The 22,519-nt window shown below is 38.7% G+C and overlaps 1 protein-coding gene, 2 non-coding genes and 1 pseudogene across 6 annotated transcripts in view; 2 read left to right on the forward strand and 2 right to left on the reverse strand.

Annotated features, from left to right (window-relative positions):
* The window catches only part of LOC149839771 (uncharacterized), a 74,913-nt gene extending 66,518 nt beyond the window's left edge, over positions 1 to 8,395 (forward strand). For 2 of the 3 annotated variants that reach the window (XM_090004223.1, XM_090004224.1), the window contains 6 exons: positions 6,483 to 7,000; positions 7,086 to 7,146; positions 7,234 to 7,302; positions 7,432 to 7,738; positions 7,842 to 7,976; positions 8,066 to 8,395. In XM_090004223.1, coding sequence (XP_089860349.1) covers positions 6,483 to 7,000; positions 7,086 to 7,146; positions 7,234 to 7,302; positions 7,432 to 7,518 — 735 coding nt within the window. In that variant the 3' untranslated portion in view covers positions 7,519 to 7,738; positions 7,842 to 7,976; positions 8,066 to 8,395. Of the gene's footprint in view, positions 1 to 6,482; positions 7,001 to 7,085; positions 7,303 to 7,431; positions 7,739 to 7,841; positions 7,977 to 8,065 lie in introns of all 3 variants that reach the window. The other variant, XM_090004222.1, reaches the window with a different exon arrangement.
* Positions 8,396 to 8,959: 564 nt separating this feature from the next.
* On the reverse strand, positions 8,960 to 12,132 carry LOC149839772 (pentatricopeptide repeat-containing protein At2g29760, chloroplastic pseudogene; annotated as a pseudogene). The gene is made up of 2 exons (XR_016431512.1): positions 12,112 to 12,132; positions 8,960 to 11,955 (listed from the first exon to the last, which is right to left on the reverse strand). The product of XR_016431512.1 is annotated as a pentatricopeptide repeat-containing protein At2g29760, chloroplastic pseudogene (transcript).
* A 4,731-nt stretch (positions 12,133 to 16,863) lies between these two features.
* On the reverse strand, positions 16,864 to 16,935 carry TRNAH-GUG (transfer RNA histidin (anticodon GUG)). Its single transcript has one exon. It is a non-coding gene; the product is annotated as a tRNA-His (tRNA).
* A 4,870-nt stretch (positions 16,936 to 21,805) lies between these two features.
* On the forward strand, positions 21,806 to 21,878 carry TRNAR-CCG (transfer RNA arginine (anticodon CCG)). Its single transcript has one exon. It is a non-coding gene; the product is annotated as a tRNA-Arg (tRNA).
* The last annotated feature ends 641 nt before the right edge of the window (positions 21,879 to 22,519 follow it).

Raw genomic sequence — 22,519 nt, forward strand, 5'->3', positions numbered from 1 at the left:
CAGTTATCCCTGTGGCAAGAACATCATGTATGGATGATTGCCCTGCTGGGGCATCAGAGATGCTTTTCAAGGACATCTCGTACTGGAACAGTTTAACACGTAAATCTTTAAAACTAGGTAACGTCGGCAAGCACAATAAAGAAGTCACAAGAACGTGATACTCTGGTCCCAGGGCATTCAGTGTTTGTTGCACTTTTTCTTTATCTGACACTAGATATCCAATAATGGCTAATTGATCTGTGATGCTCTTGATTTGATTTAAAAATTCAATAATGGTCATTATCCCCTTTTTTAGAAGTTGAAATTTACGCTTAAGATATAACACCTTAGCTTCTGATATCTGAGAGTATGTCTGAGCTAGACTCTCCCACAATGCCTTGGCTGTGCAATCATCAGGAATAGAAATCAATACTTCTTGTGATAATGTGGAAGTGATGTACGCGACGAGAGCCTGATCGCGCTTCATCCAACCAACAAATGCAGGATTGCGAATAATGCTTGACAATCTGCCGTCTTCTTTTGTTTCTTGTGTGATGAATTCTGCAGGTGGTGGAGTGGAGCCATCCAAATGACCTGAAAGGTCTTGAATGTGAATGAAAGGAGTAATCTGTCTCTTCCAAGTCAAATAATTGTTTGTGTTTAGCTTTTAAAAAACTAGCTGCCCCAGGAAGTTGGAGGAAAGACCTTGATTAGCTGAAGTATCCATTTGCAATCTTTGAGCAAGCGAACGGGAAGGACTCGACTGGTATTAAAGGAAGGAGGAGGCGTGAGCAGATTTACGAACGGGTTAGGCTAGAAAAATGTGGATCAAGGGACACGGCTGGTAAAAGGAGTAGCAGCAGACTCGGCCCTTCGAAGAGAGCCCGACCTTTTGGGTTCGACCCGGCTGAAGAGGAACCGGGATTGGAGAATTGGGAGATCGTATACGAAGGAAAAACAAGAAACTTGAATCGTGAAACAAGAAACAAGAAAGAATCGACCTGCTTAGAGGAGAACTCGGCCTTTGGGTTCAGCCTGTCACGAGGAAGATGTACTCGGTTGAAGGACGAGGAGGAAGGCTCAGCGGCTGACGAGAAATCGACCTGCTTAGAGGAGAACTCGGCCTTTGGGTTCAGCTTGTCACGAGGAGGAAGATGTACTCGGCTGAAGGACGAGGAGGAAGGCTCAACGCCTGACGAGATTGGATGACCAGAAGAGTACTTGTCTGAGTGACGAGGAGGGTGGCGTGAAGCTGAGGTACAACAAGGAAAACTCTGTTACGCCCAGAGTGAGGAGGAAGATTCAGCCTGTCACGTTACGTGGAAGACTCTGTTACGCCTAGAGTTGCTGCTGCTCTGATACCATGATAAATTGTCTCATAAATCGAGAAAGGGAAAGGAGAGGGAGAGAGGAGAAAACTCGAGTCCTTGCTTGGAATCGGCAGCCACTATTTTCTTAATGCTGCACTAATCCTTCATTAACATTAATAGGGTTACAAACAACTTTACATGTACAAAATTGCCCTTTACAAGAAACACATATTACATATATGTATAAGAGGCTGTATCGGATATGGATCTCTATTGGATCCATATCAGATCTATATTCTAATAAATCTGTTTTTTTTTTGCACAAACAGGATAACCAGAAGTTAAATCTCAACAAGATCAATCTTAATAATCATGTCAAACAATATATTCAGATCTGATGTAAAAGAATTTTTTTGAGATTTTAAAAGAATCTGTATTTCACGTGAAAACAGATCTCTCGTGAAATATGCTGCAGGATTCTGATTTCATGTGAAATCAGATTTATCATGTGACAACGAGAGTTCAATGAAAAAAAAAAGACACGAGAGAAATTCAATTCAAACTCTTAATAATCTAAATGAAAGAATTAACGAGACAAAGGATATAAAATGCGCGAGAAAGAGGATAACACTCCTTTTCATTAAAGTGAAGCAGAGCCAGGAACAACAAATCTCTTTATGATAACAGATCAATTTTGCAAATTCGTTATTACAGGTTGTTCCTACAAAGGATTGGACACTTGAATTTGCGATGTAAATGTTACGTAGTTGGTTCTCATCCTTCAGAGACTCTACGAGTGCAATAAGAGCATCCGTCGACAAAAAGAAAGAGAGGAAAGAAAATAAGATTTCGAGGCAAGGTATATTTTCTGAGTTTCTATTGAGATTCACGTGAAGGCAAGAAGAGATGAGGCGCAGATCGATGCAACAATTATTGGATTAAATAAAACGTATTTTCTGGGTTTCTGAATATGTAGAAAGATAGAAAGTTCAAGAACAGACATCAAGAACAGATAGATGAAGAAGAGAGATCGACAGCCAGGGTCCTTGACTCGATCAACCCAATGTTGCTCGCTATGATACCATGTGAAACCAGAATCTCGAGCAGGGAGAAAAAGACAGAGAGAGATGAGGCTGCTGCACAATACCCATACGTCAATACCTTGAGATGTGTGGGTCTTCCTTCATTATATCATATCTTTCTATAACTGTTTACAATGATGTTACAATAATACCCCTGGAGTCTAATACACATCAAATAAAGATAAAGGGTAAAGTAAGAAATAAAATACACAATACAGTTACACTCCATAACGCATATCTTATCTGTCAACTAATTTAGATCCAGATCTGGATATAGGTCCAGATCTGAAACCAACTCAAAACATCACGTTCCAACTTGACTACCTATCATGTCAAGTAGGATCTAGAATGAAAGTGGCGAAACATAGGATTACGTTAGCGATGATCCAGATCCTACCTGAAATCTTCCTGCTGCACATTTTCCATGTAATCTTTTTGGAAAAGATGCTGGTTTTCTGTATGCGGATAAATTATAAGATATATCTACACGGTGGAGAACTTTGTGGATGCTATTTTTTTTTGGGTTCCACATTATATTGGATTTTATGCATGAATAAAAGTCTAAAAGTGGTTTAACCTGCTTATGTTCTGTCACATACTAAAGTGTCATGGTTCTTTTGCTTTTTGGAAACCTAAACATTACAATAATTTTATTTATAAGTCTGCATAGTGTTTTGTTTCTATGTTTCAAAACACATACTAAAATTCATATGATTCTTATCCATGAGAATTCATGCGTGTGCGCAATGTGCTCATCTTGATATTTTTTGTTGTGTTTTGGTGCATGTCCTGCATGCGAGCATATCATGCATGTGTGTTTGTCAAGGGCATGAATCGTGGATTGCAACATCGAAATAAGGTTTGCCAGTGGAATTGTAGTTTCTTCTTATCAAATACTAAATAGACTCTCAACTGCCCTCATTAATACTAACTCCTGGCTCTAATACGGTCTGGGCTTGTTTCTTTTTCTTTTATGTTGGCTATGTTACACCATTTTCTCGACATGGTAACTACTTTGGATCAGCTATCAATGGGCAACTTACTAGCCTGCTAATGGAGACCCAACTTTTCCAGTGAACACATGTTTACTTGTCTTTATTAAATATATTTCTAGTTACCAAATGTTTCAAAAGAGGTGTTTCCGTTAAGTCTTGTGATCTTTGTAATAATATGGTGTTATGGAAATATGTGAGGTGCTTTGTCTATGTAAGCTTATGGTTTTTCTCCAGCATCTTTGTGTGGCATCAAACAATCAATTTTGCAACCACACACCATCATGCTGGCTTCCACAGCTGAGATTCTTTGAGAGTCAAAACATTCAGTTTTCATTGATTTCCTATAACTCCATCTGCTGCAAAATAGTATTGTTTCTGTTATGGATCTGCTCAAAAACTTCATATCAGAGTTCCTACAGGCTCATCTATTTTATTTATCCTAAAGGAATCATTAAACGAATGACCATACCTGTTTGGTGAAGATCTTTTTAAATCTATTTTTCTTGTTTGAATTCTCTAATCTATAATATTATTATATGTCAAGATATCTTTTTTTCTTCAATTCATTATTCTCTCCTTGTGAAAGGACAAGTTGCATAGAAACAGCTATTTATTCTTTCCTTTAGTGAATGCTTTTGAAAATAATGAATTAATAATTTTCACCCTAGTTAGAATGGAAGGGTTTTCCCTGTACCACCTATGAAGTGAGGAAAAATTGAAGATCGACTTGTGATACATGTATCTTGCTTATGTTCAAAAGCATATGAATTTGTTTTTCCTTTGCATGTCAATTAATCTCTTGGTCATTACTCTCTCTCTCTCTCTCTCTCTCTCACGCACGCACGCACGCACACACACAGCTATATGGCTCTGTTTCATGCTCTTTGATCATGACTAGTCAGAATCTTGGTGTAAGTATTTGTGTCTCCAAATGACTTCATTCTTTAGGATGCAGCCACCAATACTTGTGGTTATTTTTCCTTCATATATACAACTGTCTATATGAACTTTTGCTTCTCTTAACCAGTCATAGAGCATGGATGAAGTCCATTCTCCTTCCTCTAGTTTTATGGAACAAATGCAATACTTTTTATGGAAGGCTGGACCTTGTTTTTTTCCCCATGCATCTATCGTTAACTAATGTCTTTTACTGTGAACTAGAGCATGCCAATAAGGGCTCCTGTACATGATTTCAATGACAGGGTTTTGAGTATTTTCCATTGCTCTTAGCTTACCATGTTTGTCAGGAATATCAACTCTTGACTCTTGAGTAATTTCCTATTTCTCCATCATTTCTTTCATCTCTTATCAATTTAGAGATTTCTTGGTATGGTATGACGTTTTCTTTGTTCAAACGTTGTGCTATTCTATATATAGGAACTAGCAACTGAACAAGGTTACTCGACTGCTAGCAAGTTACTAACTGTGGTATCTTGGTCAATCAGAGATGATGCAATTTGTTGCCTTTAAATCACAAAGGCCATCAAAAGAATGAGTTATATGGTAATTTGTGAGGTGAGTTTGAGTCTGTCACATAGGTGCGGATACGGGTGCGGATGCGGCGATGAAGCAATTTTAAAAAAACTTGGGTGCGGAAAGGGTGTGTGTATATATATCTATATCTATATCTATCTCTATATATATATATATATTTTAACAGTTTTAAGTTATCATATCATCAATTCATCATGCATAAATTCATGCAATAAATCAAATTAACAATCTATAATTACTATTCCTCATCAATAAAAAATAACACCACACTGGTGCGGAGGTGTGGATATGTATAAATAAATCTGGACTTGGTTAGGGTTAACTGAATCTACTTTTGGACAGAAATGGACCTCAGTGTGGTTAACTTCACCTGACACAAAGAAAGCCGAGTCCAAGTGCCACACCCGCATGTGTGCGGGTGTGATGCTGGTGCGGTAGCCTGTTAGAAGAGTCCGTGTTACATAGGTTTGAGTGCTTGGCCCGAGTTTTTGTATGAGAGGAAATTAAGGTTTGAATTTGAGATTTGGTATATTCTGCATTCCCTTCTCATAGAGGATTTGCATTAGTCATAAGTACGGTAGATTGCAGTGATAGAAGTATGATTAAGTATCTGCGTTGTTTTGAAATCCATAAGAGAACATCCTTCTCAACCTTTAATTGCATAATCATTACCAATAGGTCAGTGTGTACTGTGCAATCAACGAAACATAGACAAAGAAGGTTCTCAAGTTTAGAATGCATCGAGTGCCATGAATGATTTTGTTCTTTCAGACGGTTTGACCACAAGATGAAACTGTGATGTTAAAATTCAAAAATAAATGGTGTGCATTGTAGCAGATATGATGCCTCAATATGACAAGAAATAAAGCTGGAGGAAAATGAGCTTTAACTGCTTTGAGATGCATTCAAAAGGGGGAAATTCTAAGGAAATTAATTTTCTGCATGTCAAAGAAAACTGTTTGCGCTTTGCTAGAGAAAGTGGAATGCCCAAGATACTATCAGAAAATTGAAACCATGTATATTTTCTTTTTAATAATCAAGCTGGAAAATGCTCCTAATGGGATTTGAAACTGTCTTTGATGTATTGGGAACATTAAATGACGTGAAGAACTTATTGGAAGCAGTAAATGATGTCATGACCTTATCTTTTATATATAACTGAATCTGTATGCAAAGCAGGAATTGCTTAAGTTGACGTTGCTCCCAAATGTTTTTAGTAAAATAGGCAACAAAGATGCTCGTTTAATACATTTATAAAGCAACATTATTTGCTGCCTTGATCAGCACATCTGCCATTAGTTCCTGATCAAGGCAGAAATTCTTTCTGCTCTGTAGTCAGTGCTCTCATGGAGGTTTTGTAGAATTTCAGTTTTCTGTTGCTTCATTAGATCATACATACATACATACATACATACATACATACATACATACATACATACATACATACATACATACGTATGTGTCTGTATCCATTTGTATGTATGTGTGTTGAACATGTATTTTTTCTTCACGAATCTTAATTTACATAACTTGATTCACAAATCTTAATTTTCATAACTTGACCTTGTTATTGTCATTTGAATCTTAATTTACATAATCTGACCTTGCTATCATTTGACCAGATGTGTGATCTTCTATTTTCTCAATTATGTCTGAGATCCTCCCTTGAATCAGCAACTGGTTCTGATCACTCACCTTTTCGAGACCTCACTGGGGCGAGTAACTTCTATTTTGGTCCAGCTGGAAATAGTAGGTTTGAGGCAGATGCATCCCTTCATCTACAAGGGAAGACACACAATGGAGCTGAGTTTCTTGGAGATGGCAAAAACAAATCCTACACTGATTCATGTTTGGATAGCGAGACTGGATCACTGGCAGCTATGCTGTTGAGTGGACGTGCTAGTGTTCCGATGCAATTGGTAGCCTGTGTCTCTACAGGTTTATTCTTTTGGCCATTGATTCAACTTGCTAGTGCGGCAACAGATGATATTGCACTTGGTGTTTCTGTTGGTAGCAAAGGAAGGGGAATTTTACCAGGATCTGCATCTGATATGCGTGCAGCTCTTCTCTTGCTTTTGATCGGTAAATGCACTGCTGACCCTGCTGCATTTCAGGATTTTGGAGGGGAAGAATTTTTCAGGTATTTTTTACTTTTTATGTCCACTTAGTATGAAATTTCTGGATTTATAGTGCCTCTAGTTATTTGTGTTTATGCTGCTTGGCAGGAGATTGTTGGATGATACAGATGCAAGGGTGGCATATTACACTTCAGCGTTTCTTTTGAAGGTGTGTTGTCATTTCTTTCTCTGGTTATCTCAAGGATTAGTTTGTTTTCTTTCAATTTCGCAAAGATGCTCAAGTTTGTTCTTCCAGAGGATGATGACAGAAGAACCAGAAAAATACCAGCGCATGTTGCATGATCTTGTATTCAAAGCACAACAGGTATGGTGTTTTAACCTAATTTTTAGTGCTTTGATATTTGGGACTGTATGGTAATTATTGGTTATGCTGCTTACAGTTCTTTGGCCTTGAGTTGAGTCTAAACTAAAATAGTGCATTTTCATTCACCAGAGCAACAATGAAAAGCTACTGGAGAATCCGTACCTTCATATGCGTGGCATACTTCAGCTTTCAAATGACGTTGGAGCCCAAATATGACTTGACAAATATGGTATGATTAGTGTATCGTGGTGTGCTGAAAAACCATGGGGAGTTCTTTGGGCTTTTCATGCTGCTACTTCAGAAGTCATATGCGGCAAGATGATCATTGATCACATATATTATGCAAAGGATTGGATTGTATGTCCTGCTGCTTCAGAAACTCGAGGTGGCTGGTTGAGCTACCAATCACGCAAACGCGCACCTACGTGGTTGCAAGGTTGAGGATACGAGCAGCTTCTATATGTTGGCTTATGTTTAAATTTTGCTAACTGGAATAGTAGAAGCAGGCTTATAATTATTTGATTGTCATTATGTTGCAGGTGCCTTCCAATTTGTATAGCAGCTGAACTCCAGATTGTACAGTTAATCATTTGGCGTAGCTTGAAATAATTGTTTGTTGCTTCTTCTGCCATCAACTAATTCCAATCACGTGAACTGCATTTTTTTACATTCAGGTATCGTTTTGTGAACATGGTAATCCCTCTCTGATTACTTCTTGCTTATACATTATCCTTTGCTGAGGATTTATCCTCCTGTGAAACAGCTCCATGTTGCAGGCAATTTGAGCATGCATACATTGGAAGATGGCTCTTATCTGCACATGGTTGGTGGCCGAGGTTTATGCAGAGTTTTTTGAGAGGCATACTCGGACATTTTATCCCTAACATTGCTGTTTTGCTGGAACAGCTCCTTCATTCGCTTAGACGTAGGTTCAAATAATCTAATGGCCAAATTGTGTCATTGTAAAAGTGCCATGAACAGCTTTGATTAGAGCTATTTCTGCATGTATTTGTAACGATTATTTGATTGATTCAAATTGTAAATAATGAGTTATTAAAGAATTTCCAATGTGAATGTCATTCAAAATGTTTTGAGTTATTAAAGGGTTTGCAATGTGAATGCCATTCAAAATGTTATTTTAGAGAGTACTTGTGTTTTTAAGGTCATAAAATTAGGGTCTATTCCGAAATGGAAATAGGCTCTGTTTGGGACCCATAGTTGAGAGCGGCAATGTGATGGGGGATTCATGAAATCCCCATAATCTCCATTGATTGAGAACTTTGGGAGGGAAGACGCAATTGAGAGCGGCATTGGGAGGGGCAACCACGTTAAAAACCAGCGGATTCAATGTCCTTGTCATGGCTAAATCTACCGATTTGGTCACTCATCATTGCTCTTCCCAACAACGGCTCCCAAACAGATCCTTAATGATGCACACCCATCAATTGAGAGCGGCATTGGGAGGGGCAACCACGTTAAAAATCAGCGGATTCAATGTCCTTGTCATGGCTAAATCTACCGATTTGGTCACTCATCATTGCTCTTCCCAACAACGGCTCCCAAACAGAGCCTTAATGATGCACACCTATCAAGTTTAATTTGCCTAACCAAGCTGGTATGTGCAACTCATGATGTTACCAAGCTGAATCGACATCACAAGTTCGAAACCCACTGGTGTGCATTTCTTGCTGCAAGGCTAAAGCAGTGGGTAAGGGGGGACCTGAGCTTTTTACACCAATGAACTTGTGAGGGGGACAAATTTCTCTGGTTATCTCCAAAAAAAAGAAAAAGGCAGAAACCAATCTCTGTACTGGAAGGTAGGTTGGACCTGTCATTCTGCGAAGGTTCTCATCTTTATCCCATCGAGGGATTTGGAAATTGCTGCACGAAGATGGCCATAATCTCCATATAATTTGGATTACAGCACTCATATTAACTGTTGCATGTTGCAAAATTAGCTGTTCTATTGATCTGTCACTGCTTATATTCTTTTGCGGATGACCCGCTCTAAACCATCTGCCAAAGCCGTGGGAAGTAAAAAATGCATTGGTAGGGGAGCATGGTCTCCGCATTGGTAGGGAACCGTTGTCACTGGAGACGCAACTTATTTGGTGTGCAGCACAACAAATATGCTGATGTACTTCTATGCTTCTATGCAGATTTTGAATCTTGATTGCTGTTTGGCATTCGGCGACGGCTGGAGCAAATATGATTGTGGCAGGTAGGCTGGCGGCATTATTCTACAATGCTTTTCTTATTTTTTGTCTAGCATTGTTAAGCATGTAGCAAGTGCTTTGCTTGATCTCTCCGAGCTATTGGTGAGCAGCATACAAGGAAAATGATTTCCTTGGAAACTGCGTTCTACCACTATGACACTGAGGTCTGTTATCTGATCAAATACTTTCTCCAGATTTTCTTACAGGGATGCTGACAATGTGCCAAGCACCTTCTTTAATGGAATATATCATTTTATGCTATGGATTCTGCAAAGGACTTATGACGAGCTGGTCGCTGAATGTGGAGGAATTTACCAGTAATCCCCACAAGAACATGTCCCGTGCTTGAAATGATGGAACCGGTTTCGGTCGCGAACTATGATTTCTCGGTTGAAAGCCTTCGAGACCAGCTTCGTCATAGAGTGACAATCACTACATACACGGAGGTTTTTCACTATTCGTATGGTGATCCATGGCTTGGTTTTCATGAGGCCAAATGCAATCGCCAGCTTCTCACTATGATGGTAGAGTGCATCTTCTTTCTCTTCTTCATCTATGTCAAACAGTGTCTGGTTAGTAAGTGGAACATACCCCACAGATTTCAGCTTCCTGCTAATCTCTTCCAACATCAAAATCATCTCAGCATTCTGCAAGTAGCTCTGCTCACCAGCGAAGTATTGGTTGACAGTACCATCCACTTCAATCCAACTCCATCCCGGAGCCTTTTCAATTTTTAGATCTTTCATCATCTTCCTGACCTTGCTAACATCTTCCCACTTATTTGCAGCAGCGTATATATTAGACAGAAGCACGTAACAGCCACCGCGTTGTGGCTCCAAGTCAATGAGGACTCTTGCAACTCTTTCGGCAACCTCGACGTTGCCATGAATCCTGCAAGCACCTAGGAGAGCACCCCAAATGCCTGCATTGGGTTTGATTGGCATTTTCTCTATGAAATCTTGAGCTTCGTCCAGGCGCCCTGCACGTCCCAGAAGATCGACCATACAACCAAAATGCTCTATCTGCGGTTCAATCCCATAGATATCTCGCATTCGATAAAAGTATCTGAAACCATCATCCACTAATCCTGCATGGCTGCATGCACAAAGCACACCCACAAATGTTACTGCATTTGGTACTGCTTGTGATTGTTCCATGCTAGAGAACATACTGAGACATGCCCTTCCCTGGCCATTTATTGCAAGCCCAGTGATTATTGCAGTCCACGGATTAACATCTTTCTCCATCACGCTATTGAACACTCTAAGTGCAACATCTACCCTGCCACACTTTGCATACATGTCTATCAAAGAAGCCCCCAGCACACTTGTCAGATGAATGCCTTTCTTGTTCAAACAGGCATGGATCGATTTACCCTGATTCAAGCATCCTAGATCAGCAAAAGCAGAGAGCACGCTCACCATCATCACACTATCTGGTTCAATTCCCTCAGGTAGTAACTTTTGGAAGAGCGAAAGTGCGTCGAGAGGACGTTCGTTTTGAACGTAGCCTGTCATCATGGACGTCCAAGATATGACGTTTCTCTCAGGCATCTCGTCGAAAAGCCTGCGTGCAGTATCAACCAAACCAACTCTGGCATAGCCCGATAGCATCGAATTCCACGTAATTACATTCTTCAATGGCATACCATCAAAAACCCTACGCGCTTCCACAATACTCCCACATTTTGCATACATATCGATCAAAGCGTTCTGGACAATGCTGTTGGAACGAATTCCGTTGCTATCCATATAGCAATGTACCCTCCTCCCCATCTCCAATTTCCCCGACTGTGCACATGCCGATAGCAAACTCACCACCGTGATCGCGTTCCCCTTCACACCCTCTTCTTCCATCGCCTCGAAAAGCATCAAAGCTTCATCGAGGCGACGACCATGAACATAGCTGCCGATCATGATGTTCCAAGATACAATATCTCGTCGAGGACTTTCGTCGAACAGTTTGCGTGCGTACTCCAATTCACCACCTTTGTCGAAGGCGTGCATCATGGCGTTCAAAACATACACATTCGATTCGAGGCCGAGCTTCACGACGACGCCGTGGAGGCACTGGCTGTCGAAACCAGCCTTGGCGCAGGCGTCGAAGACGAAGGAGAGCGTGTACGCATTCGGCGGGGGCTCGGCGTGGCGGAGCAAGCGCGCGAAGAGGGCCGGCGCCTCTTGGGGCTCGTCGGAGCGAGCGTAGGCGCGGATGATGGTGTTCCAGAGGAAGAGGGCCGGGAGGTGGACGCGGTCGAAGAGGGCGCGGGCGGTGGAGGGGCGGAGGGGGTCGGATTCGGCGTAGGAGCAAAGGATCTTGGCGAGGGAGAGGTGATGTTGGGCGTGGCCGGTGGTGATGATGCGTGCATGGAGTTGCTTGGCGTGGGAGATGGACATACTGGTGATGAATGGATTTGGGCTTCCTCCCCATGTTTTCACTGAAGGTTGGGGAGTGAGAGAAACATGAGAGAGAGAGAGAGAGAGAGAGAGAGAGAGAGAGAGAGAGAGGGAAAAAATGAGAGAGAGAGGGAAAAAATCTGTGTTTCCTTTGAGAGAGAGAGAGAGAGAATTCCTCAGATAACTAATTGTTTTACCTGTGATTGCTTTAGGGTGACTTCCTCCATGTTCTTGCAGTCTCAGCTTTCGCAGCAACAAAAGGCTTGCGGTGGCAAAGAAGAACCGTCTCGCTTCAGTGACTTATTTAAGAAGTAAGCCCATGACAAATTGTTTACTTCTACTTATTTTAATTATTTTTTATTTTTAATTAATTGCTTATAATTTCTAGCTCATTCCTATTATTTTCTTGTTTTTTCTTGTTTTTTCAGTTCATTAAACAAAACTTAAAATATATATTTAACTAAAACTAAAAGTAGGGTATCAAGGGGTCCGACCCTGAAAAAACTTGAGAGGATCCAGACTTGGATCTGAATAATTGTTTTGGTACCGGGTCTGGACTCATGTTCGACTTGACCTACCATAAGAAGAAAAATCATAGGTCTTATTAGGATTTGCCAAACTAGACCTGACCCATACCTTTATATTTTTTACATTATTTTGTATACAACTGAGTTAATAATTTAATACCTGTTTCTTAAGTTTCCTAAATGCTTAGAGTCCACTGTTTTCTCATTTAACATTTCTGCACGTAGTAGTAATGATAGGGTGCTCCGGGAGTTCCTACTCCCCACCTAGGGATGGTCCGCACGGGGATGGATTTTAACCTCCACCCCCGCCTCCATCCCCGTATCATATCCTCCATCCTCGGTTAGGGCGGAGCCCCGTTTTCCCTCAGTCTATAGTCATCACTTGAAGGATTGGGGATGGGACAGGCGGGGCGGGGCAAGGTGGGGATTGGGACGAGGATGGGGTGGGGTGGGGGAAAGCGTAAGTCCATTCCCGCAGGGGGATAGATTTTAACCTTTATCCCCATTTGATGCTCTTAATCCCCGGTCCAAACGGGGCGGAGCCCAGTTGTCCCCTGGTCCACTGCCATCCCTACTCCCACCTAATAGAAGCTTCAATTTTGTCAAAATTTGAGTGTTTTTTTTTTCAATGATAAAGACCCCATAGATATGATCTACAATCATTATTTAGCAAAAAACATCTTGGATCATGTGATTACCGTATACATGTATGTTTTTAAGATCTTAAAAAATCAATGGCTCACAATGTTCCAAAATTTCATGACTTAAAAAAACCCATGTCCAAAAAAAAAAACATGATCCAAAACATGATTCCTATCAAATAATCTGTGTCAAGTACATCTATGAGAAAATGCAACCTACAACTATGATTTTTATGTTTTTTAAGATCTTAAAAAATCAACAGCTCATAATGTTCCAAAATTTCATGGCTTAAAAATACCTATTGTGATGTCCCAAAAAACATGATTCCCATCAAACAAGCCATGTCAAGTACATCTATGAGAAGATGCAACCTTCAACTATGATTTTTATATTCTGTAAAACATCCACTTTTTAGATTTAGCAATACATAAATTATTACATTTTGGTTTGATGAGCCACGTGGCATATAGTTGTCTACGAAGTGTCAACTGTGTTATAATTTATAGATGATGTAAATGTATAAAGTGGATACAAATACTGTATAAAGTGGGTGCATTATTAGTGACATGTTTTTCTCTGAAGTGTACATTCATCTACATTTATTTTTCTTCACCAAAATTATTCATCTAGGTGTCAACATGGGCGCATCTGTTGCATTACGAACTATGTATGTTTCATGTTTATATGGAATGATGTTTGACAAACAAAGAGAAACCATAATTAAATCTTATATCCAACTTCTAGTTTATCAAGATGACATGAAGTTACACTGAAAGGCCTGTTAATATTGGAAGTTTATGATTTTTCTTTTCTATAGCAAAACTATTGTGTTGCATATAAAGATCAAAAAATGTCAGTAACGAGGGCATGAGTTTGATCACTTAATGAGAAATGTGAAGCTACTGCAACAAGTGATTGGTGACCATGGCTGCAAATTCTATCATCATCATTTTCATCTTTCTGGAGAACCTAGAGTTGAAGGGACACCCCTAAATGGCATTAGTGTTCTGGATTGCGTACATCAGGGTTCAATAAGAGAACAACACCTGAGAAACTGAAAGAGGCCTTCTCAAAGTTTGCCCAAGTCCTTCAAGGTAATTGTTTCTTTTGATCTTCATTCTCAGGCTGTTCACTCTTAAGACATCACCTGCAATACATGAGATAGTAATCTGCTGATGTTATTTTCAGCTAAAGTGGTAACTGATCAAACATATGGCTATTCAAAAGGATATGGATTTTTTACATATGCAAGGCTAGAAGAGGCAGAGCAGGGTATAAAGGACATGGATGGCCAGGTCTGATCTTGTTCATTAGGACATTTATGTTTAACAAGCAATTTTGTTAAGGGAGGCTTGATGGATGCTCTTATGGGCTTACACTCAAAATGATGCCAAAAGATATCATTTTCTATAAAGGGTATCTTTCACAAGCCTAAGCTATTAAACATTTACTGGCAGGGAAATGACTAGACTGCACTACAGTACTGGGTTTTTCAATTTTGGGTTACAAGTGATGAACTAGGGCCATGAGTACCATTGTGTAACAGGATCCTTTAGTTCTGATTATCCTACCCCAGTATACTGGGGCCTTTTGGCCACTCGGGCACATGCATCTGTAACCCACAACCCTGGTGAATATTGTCTAGCTGGATCTTTCTTATGTATTCTAATGTTGTTAGTTCACTCATCTTATGGTTTTGATGTTACAGTTTCTTGATGGCTTTGTCGTTGTTGCTGAATATGCAGGACCAAAGCCAAGGGACTGCTAATTCACCCAATCCATGCTCACCAGCAACTGATTATTAGCTAGTATCCAGATTTTATGATCATACACATTAAGGGCCTGACTATTATCTGCGTGATTTATGCAGCTTTGTCAACAAATTGAGTTGTCTTACATACCACATCCTGTATTAAACAATGTGAACTAATAATATGTGCATCAAGATCAAGGGACTCTGCATTTCTTCTTTTTCTTGGAATCAAACTTGAAATGAATTCAATTAGTGTTAAATATGGTACTTTCTTGCTTTATTTCTCTAATTTCATTTGTTATTGAAAATTTTTGTTTTTTTTTTGTTCTGTTGTTTCTTCAAAATACTAGCTGTGTGTGACACAGGCTTGAAGTGCGAAATTTGTACTTCCCTGTATCAACTCTTTTTTTTTCTTAGCACTTTTGTCTATTTTATTGTGTGCTAACACCAATGAATCCATTGCATTCAATTTAGTGACCTCTTGTGAACCGTTCATCTGCTTGACCAGCCTAAGGCTGTTTTATAGGATGTTGACTCCTTGTGTATTTGATAGAACTGGAATATGCATCCTAAAGATTTTTAATGTGAACCAAGGTGGTGTGTCTCTAAACTGTCTATCCATGATTCTTACTCTTGCCTGCAAATTGGACAATGGGCAGAACAATTCCACAGTTCACGTTATGAGAATAAGTGTTCAGGTCCTGTTCTCCCACAAAGTTCAAAACTCTTTCCATAGAGTGGCAGTCTGGCAGACTTTTATTAAATAATTTTTTGTGGAGACCAAATCTTTTTTTTTTTATAATCAAGAAAAAAAGCTGCCTTGCTAGGTTTATTGGCATAAAATTCAAGGTCCCCTTTGCCCTCCAGAGAGTACAATCAACTATAGCCCCATGGCAAGGGACATGCACCTGTTGGTTTTGAACTTGCGAAACCCATCTACTTGGTAATGTTCACGAGTCGGTCCTGCCAGATGAGTGGAGCCCTCATATGCCCAGAGACCAAATCTTGATCATATAGAAGTTGAAGGATTTTTTTTTTTTTTTGATAATTCAACACATTGTCTTGCCTCTGGTTAGTAAAACCCTTGAGGTCCCCCCTACCCACCCGGGAGTACACCTATTTTCCACCTTGCAGCAAGGGACACCACCCATGCATTTCTAACTTGTGACATCCTGTTAACTTGGTGAATTCACAAGTTCCCTCTACCATATGAGTGAAGCCCTTGTGAGTGAAATTGAAGGATTTCATAAGCAACTAATGAAACATATATAAAATCTGTATCAATTGAAGGATTTCATAAGTACATCTAATCATCCCATGAACATCAAAACTTCTGTATCATTATGGGAAACAGGTTGTCTTAGCAGAAGCTTAATGGATGCCATTTTTTTTTCTTTGTTTTTGTGTTTCACAGTTATGATGCATAATACAATGATTTTTTTAAGAATATAGTTCTTTTGATAAACACTACAGTTGTTCCTGGGGTGAAGAGACTTCATGTTTCACACCTTGTATTATGTCAAAGCAACTGCCGGTACAGCAACCCATAGATGTGAGGATATAAACAGATGAAGGTTGATATATATATATATATATATATATATATATATATATTGATCAATAAAAATACGTTTCAATATGATTTCTCTTTTCATATTATCCAATCCATCATGAAAGGTAAAAAAGGGCACAGTAGCCCTTTTTAGATTGTCTTCTATAATATATATATATATATATATATATATATATATATATATATATATATATATATATATATATATATATATATATATATATATATATATATATATATATATATATCATGGCAACTCCCAGTTTGAAATTCAGATACCCCAATAGTTCGTGTACGAAAGTCACGAATCGTCCAAAAAGTTTGATACAGTGATAGCAAGTCTATGAAATTCTAGATCCAAGAAGAGAGATATAAAGAGCGTGGGTCTCTCCCTTTTTTTTCTTCCTTGAGAGAGAGCGCTAGCGAAGAGGAAAACCTAAAAAGAGTAATAAGATGTGGCTGCTGGGATTCGAGCCCAGGTCTCCACGGCCACAACGTGGAATTCTCACCACTAAACTACAGCCACTTGATGTGCTTGACGATGAGATAAAAGGACTTATTATATGTGAGCACATGCTAATCTTTATGTTTACCCAACCCAGTTTCAGATTTGGATTGTGATAGGAGTAGGACCATTGCATCTTCAACACAATTAAAATAAGGATCTTAGTTGATGTCCACGGATAAAACTTGCACCCACTATTATGTTTTCTGTGATTTCCATGGATAAAACTTGCACCCACTATTCACCTTCAATGTAATGCAAAACCAGGTCACACTTTCAGTTGGACCCAGTCTTTCTTTAACAGATTCCGACCCAACCTAATAAAATGCTTGCCTGATTTGGACCTTGTAGCATATCATGATCCAAGTCTAATTTGGTTGCATTAAACAATGTAGCCTAACATGTGCTACCTTTCTGGATTTTCTAGATGGGTATATTTCATAATTCTATCTGATTTTGTAACACTTATATCCGAAGCTCCCAGAAAAGATAAGAAATTCGAAAGCTTCGCTGAATTTCTGATTCTGTCAAAAATACAACAGAACAAAAATCACTCCAATCGGACTCTGTTTGAGTCATCTATGATTCAATTTTCGACTGCCTATCAGAAATTAGTGTTTCGTGTAGCGTGGGGGCAAAATAGTCATTTTTCATTTTACGTAGTTTTTCTAATTCTATTTTTTAGTGTTTTATTAGGTTTGTAACATTAGTTTAGAGTTAATTATAGCATTAGGTTAATTAGTTTAGAGAATTAGCTCTGATAATTTCTCGTTTTACGTAGAATTAGGTTAGCGATTAATTTTAGAATTAATTTAGAAATAGTCATTTCTATTTATGTAAATAGTTTTACTAACTTCATTTTTGTCATGCAGGTGATATTAAGTTGCGGATAAAGAGCATTGCGTCCACGTGGTATCGTATTTTATTAGTGAATTGATGAAAATGCCCTTGTGTTCGCGTGCTTAAGTCACTGCGTGACTTCTTTTTGTTCTTGTTCAATTTACTTTTAATTGTAATATTTTCTGTAATTGAACAAGTTCAATATCAATAAAGTGCAAAGTTTAGTTTTAATTTGAGTATATCATGTTTCCTGTTGATCGATCTGACTCACCACCTACGTGGGAAATCGGTATTATTACTTGGTTGGCAATTTTTCAAACGCTTTCAATGACAAAATAATGTTTTAAAAATACCATTGCTAAAAGTCACACCACATAACATGGATCTTGTCATATCCATTAAAGTTCTATTCATTTTTTCTGCTACATCACTCTGCTTAGGTGTATAAGATATAGTTGTATGAGAGGTTTTCTATAGTAAGACTTAAACTCATCAAAGTTATATTCATCACCTCTATCAAATATAAAAATTTAGATTTTTCTTCCTAATAACCCTTCAACTTCTTTTTATATGCCTTAAGTCTTTCTAGAGCCTTCAACTTTGTAGAAATAACTACTGTTAAGGGTCTACAAATGTCAATATGCACAATAGCCAATAATTTAGATACCCTACTACCTAGTCATTTTATAAAGGTAGCAAACTCATTTTCATATTTCTTTTCATTTTATTCACATTAATGTATTCTAACCTTAAATGCCATAAATATGCATCTACACTTAAAGCACAATCTATATACTCAGAAACATCAATTCTTTTATTCATATGATAAGGTACAACATTCAGGCAAAACAAACGATAACTCTTATCATAACATCCCTTGAGCTTCACTATTCTACATTTCTGACATGTCACTTTGTCAAGACGAAAATGGACTTTGAAGCCCTTTTGATAAAGTTAGACACAAATAAGAGATTTCGCCTCATAGTAGGCACATACAAGACATTAATCAATAATAAATTATTGCCTTCTATGTACAACTAGGGGTGTCAATGGCTCGGGTTTGGTTCAGACCTAAGTAGAACCAGACTTGAATCAATTTTTCGAGTATGGTAACAAGTTCAAACCTGGGTTTAATCGGGTCCACTGTAAGAAAAACTATACCCAAATCTGATAAAAACTAGATGAACCAAACCCACAGCATACCTGGTAAAACCATATTTTTATCATTTTTACATTGAAAAAATACAGGTCTTAATCAGAACTCGGGCCGGGTCCGGGTATGGTATAAAATTTCATAAACTATACTCGGGTCCATCTATTAATCGAACCTCCAGGTCCAAACCAGGGTCTTAATCAGGTCTTCTTATTTATCACCATACCCAAACCCTATAGGATTTGCTTCACGGATAAACCAAGCATGTTGACACCCCTACATACAACATGTAAGTCCCAATACCAACAACATCATTATATGTATTGTTCGCCATATAGACCTTGTGATTGCTTGGTTTAAGTTTCTTCATTTCAACAAGTTCTTCTTTTGTCTTGGCTATGTGAGGAGTAGTACCCAAGTCAATCCACCATCATGGCAGATCATCATCACTGAAAATTATGCAGAATATCTCACACCTTTCTATTGCCTACTCCAACGAAGTATTTATCTTTGAAATACTCAAACAATTTATCTTGAAATGTACATGCTTTCCGCAATTAAAGCAATTTCCTTTAGGAGCAGGTCACGAATTCTTATTCTTCATATTACTCCTCTTAGCAAACTTAGATCTATTGTATTTCTTGAATGTTTGGGCTTTTGGGTGTACAACTTGTGAAGGACCAGAGTTGGATGCATACACATTCGAAATTTCTCCCTATCTTTATGCATGTGCTCTTGTGCAAGTGCTAGTTGCAATGGGAGCTCTGTCAGGATCAAACTTTTCTATTTTAATCTCATGGCATGATGATAACATGTTATTCAATATAGTTAAAATCTGTATTTTTTTTTATTTCATTCTCAGCTAATGCAAGTTCCTTATAGCATCTATGACATTACCAGATTCTTTCATTTTGCATGAGTTCTAAGGTCATATCATATATCTCCTTTATAGCTTTCATCATTTTCTCTGCAATTAAATCAACTTGCATAAAAGTCAAGAGTGTCATTCTTGCTAGACATAAATACAAGCTGCATCTAAGTGAGGGCATAGAAAGTCTTTTCATGAGTGAACAAATATTCCATTTTCCTCCACTTGCTAAAGTTGGTGCCATTTGATTTCTCAGTTTTTAATATTTTAGCCATGATGATTCTATTTGCCATTTTTCACTATCCTAAAACAAAGAAATATAAGATTAGTAAATTATTTTATTCACTAGTCACTTTCTTTTGTTTTGGGACTTTAATATGAGCTTTATGATTTTAATCAATGAAGATTTCTATAAGTGAGTTGCTAATTAATCACGCAACAAATCTAAAATAAAGTTAAGCAACTAATTCTAATGCTAAACAATCTTTTTAATAAATAACTACTCTTTTGTGTTTTTCAGAAAAATATAATCACTATTCTGTAATTTACAGAAAGTTTATTCATGTTCTGTAATTTCGAAACAATATAACCACTGTTTCCTAATTTCTGATAAATGGAACCCGTTTTCTGATTTTTCAACAGAACAAAGACTGTTTTTGGATATTTCAGAAAAAAAGATCCCTTTCTGTAAATGATAAAAGATACAACCTTTATTTTAAAGAAACAGAACTTCCCTCGTAAAACGTAAAAGCAAAGGAAAAAGGAGAAGGGAAAGGGAGAAAGGAAAAAGCAAGCAAAGAGAGAGAGAAGAAGAAGAAGAAGAAGAAGAAGAGAAGAAAGAGAGATAGAGGCGGAGGGTCTCGGCCGAACCCTGCTTGATCTACCACCACCCTGCGCCGGTGAATTCGGATCCTCCGCCTGTTAAACCTGCCGGAAACACGGCGATTGAGGTTGCCTCCTTCCTCACGATTTTTTTGCCACTCGGTGCTTTTCCTGCACTGTGGTTTCCGGCCGCACGGTGCTCTTCCCTGCACAATGCTTTCCGGACGGGGCTTTTATCTGGCTGTGCACGGATCTGTGCTGGATCTTATATCGAGGCTTTTATCTACCGGTAAATGATCTCTGCCGGGTTTTTTTTAACGGTCGGCGATCGATCTCTGCCGGATTTTAACGATCGGCGATCAATCTCTGCCGATGATTTAACAGCTGGAGATCGATCTCTACCGGTGATTTTATCAGTCCGTGATCGATTTCTTCCTTGCTAAAAATTCCGTTCAAGGATTTTTTCTTTTCTCTCTTTCATTGTTGTTTTGTTTTTCAGGAAACACCGACGACTGTTCGTCGGAGAACCCTGCACGATCTTCGGTTTCCAGGCACTGTTGAGGCCCCCGGGTATGCTTTCCTCACACAAATAGGATTTATCTGATTTGATCACTGTTTGTTAAAAAAGAAATTTACTGGCTTTTTTGGCTTAAATCCCTTGTTTGATTTTTTCTGAGACTTCCTTCGAACGCAAAAGAGACGACAGGGTTCTGTCGATCTGCGCTCTGTTACCACTATAATGTTAAATATATGAGGAAGGTGAAGAAGTGTAAGATCGGAGAGTGCGCGGTGACGCTGGGAATCACCAAGAATGCAGTTTTTCCTTCACAGCCTCACTTTCTATTCGATCTCTGTATTTCTCTGTACATATCTGTGTGTACATCTGTATATGCTCTTTTGTTTGATGTGTATCTTTATAAAATCTGTAGAAGGCTGGACTTGAGTTGCATCTATTGGGAAAACGCCCCTTCCCTTGAAGGGTTGCACCCTTCAACCTACTGTTTTTTTAGGTTGCACCCAATCCTTTTGATCTTTGGGCACTCGATGGCAGAGTAGTTTCGGTCCCGGGTACGAGTCGTGTCTGTGGCTGTGATCTTGCCGTTGATGTGGACACTGCCCCCCCCCCCCGCTCTCTTTCACGTTTTCGAATAAGACAAACGCCTTGCTGAACGAGAGGTATGGATGTGAGGAGTAAAAAAACATGTATCGATCGCATAGCGGAGTGGATATCGCGTTAGACTCCGGATCTAAAGGTCGTGGGTTCGAATCCCACTGCGATCGCTTAATTTTTCTCGTCCTTTTTTCTTTGTGTTTTAGCTTCTCGTCCATTTTTTTTATTTCTCTTTGTTTTTTGTTATAAGACGTGCTTAGGTTGGATTTTTGTGATATCTTTCATCTTCCACCTCTAAGATGGACGATTGCGGTTCACTGGTTGCATCAATTTGTGTACTTTCGCAGAATTGCATTATTTTTAAAATGTCGTGAAAATATTGCAATATTCCACCAAAGAAAAAAAAAAAAACAAAACAAAAACGGCTAGAAATTATCACTTTTTGCTGGGAAAATCTAGCGAAAAAAATCTCATTTGTTTACGAATTTGATTTTTTCTGCATTATTATGTTTTAAATTCTAGAATCAAAATTTTTGAAAGCTCAACAAGAGAATTTTTGGCGATAAAGTTCTTTTCTGTCATTGTGCCTGTGTAATAGCCATAGGGCTTCTGCATATGGCCATGTCCTTGGTAGCCTTTAACTTGACTCGACCTACATTGAGTTGGTCCAGCCATGGATGAGTGTGGGAGAAATATCTAGACATACTAATTTATGCAGCTTTTTGTAGGGATGGCAGTGGATCGGGGAAATGGGCTCTCGCCCCGTTTGGACTGGGGACGGAGCCGGGGAATGGACTTGTGCTTTTCCCCT

This window comes from Nuphar pumila, chromosome 4, assembly GCF_984573655.1.
Source record: "Nuphar pumila chromosome 4, dmNupPumi1.hap1.1, whole genome shotgun sequence".
In the NCBI taxonomy this organism is placed as follows: domain Eukaryota; kingdom Viridiplantae; phylum Streptophyta; class Magnoliopsida; order Nymphaeales; family Nymphaeaceae; genus Nuphar; species Nuphar pumila.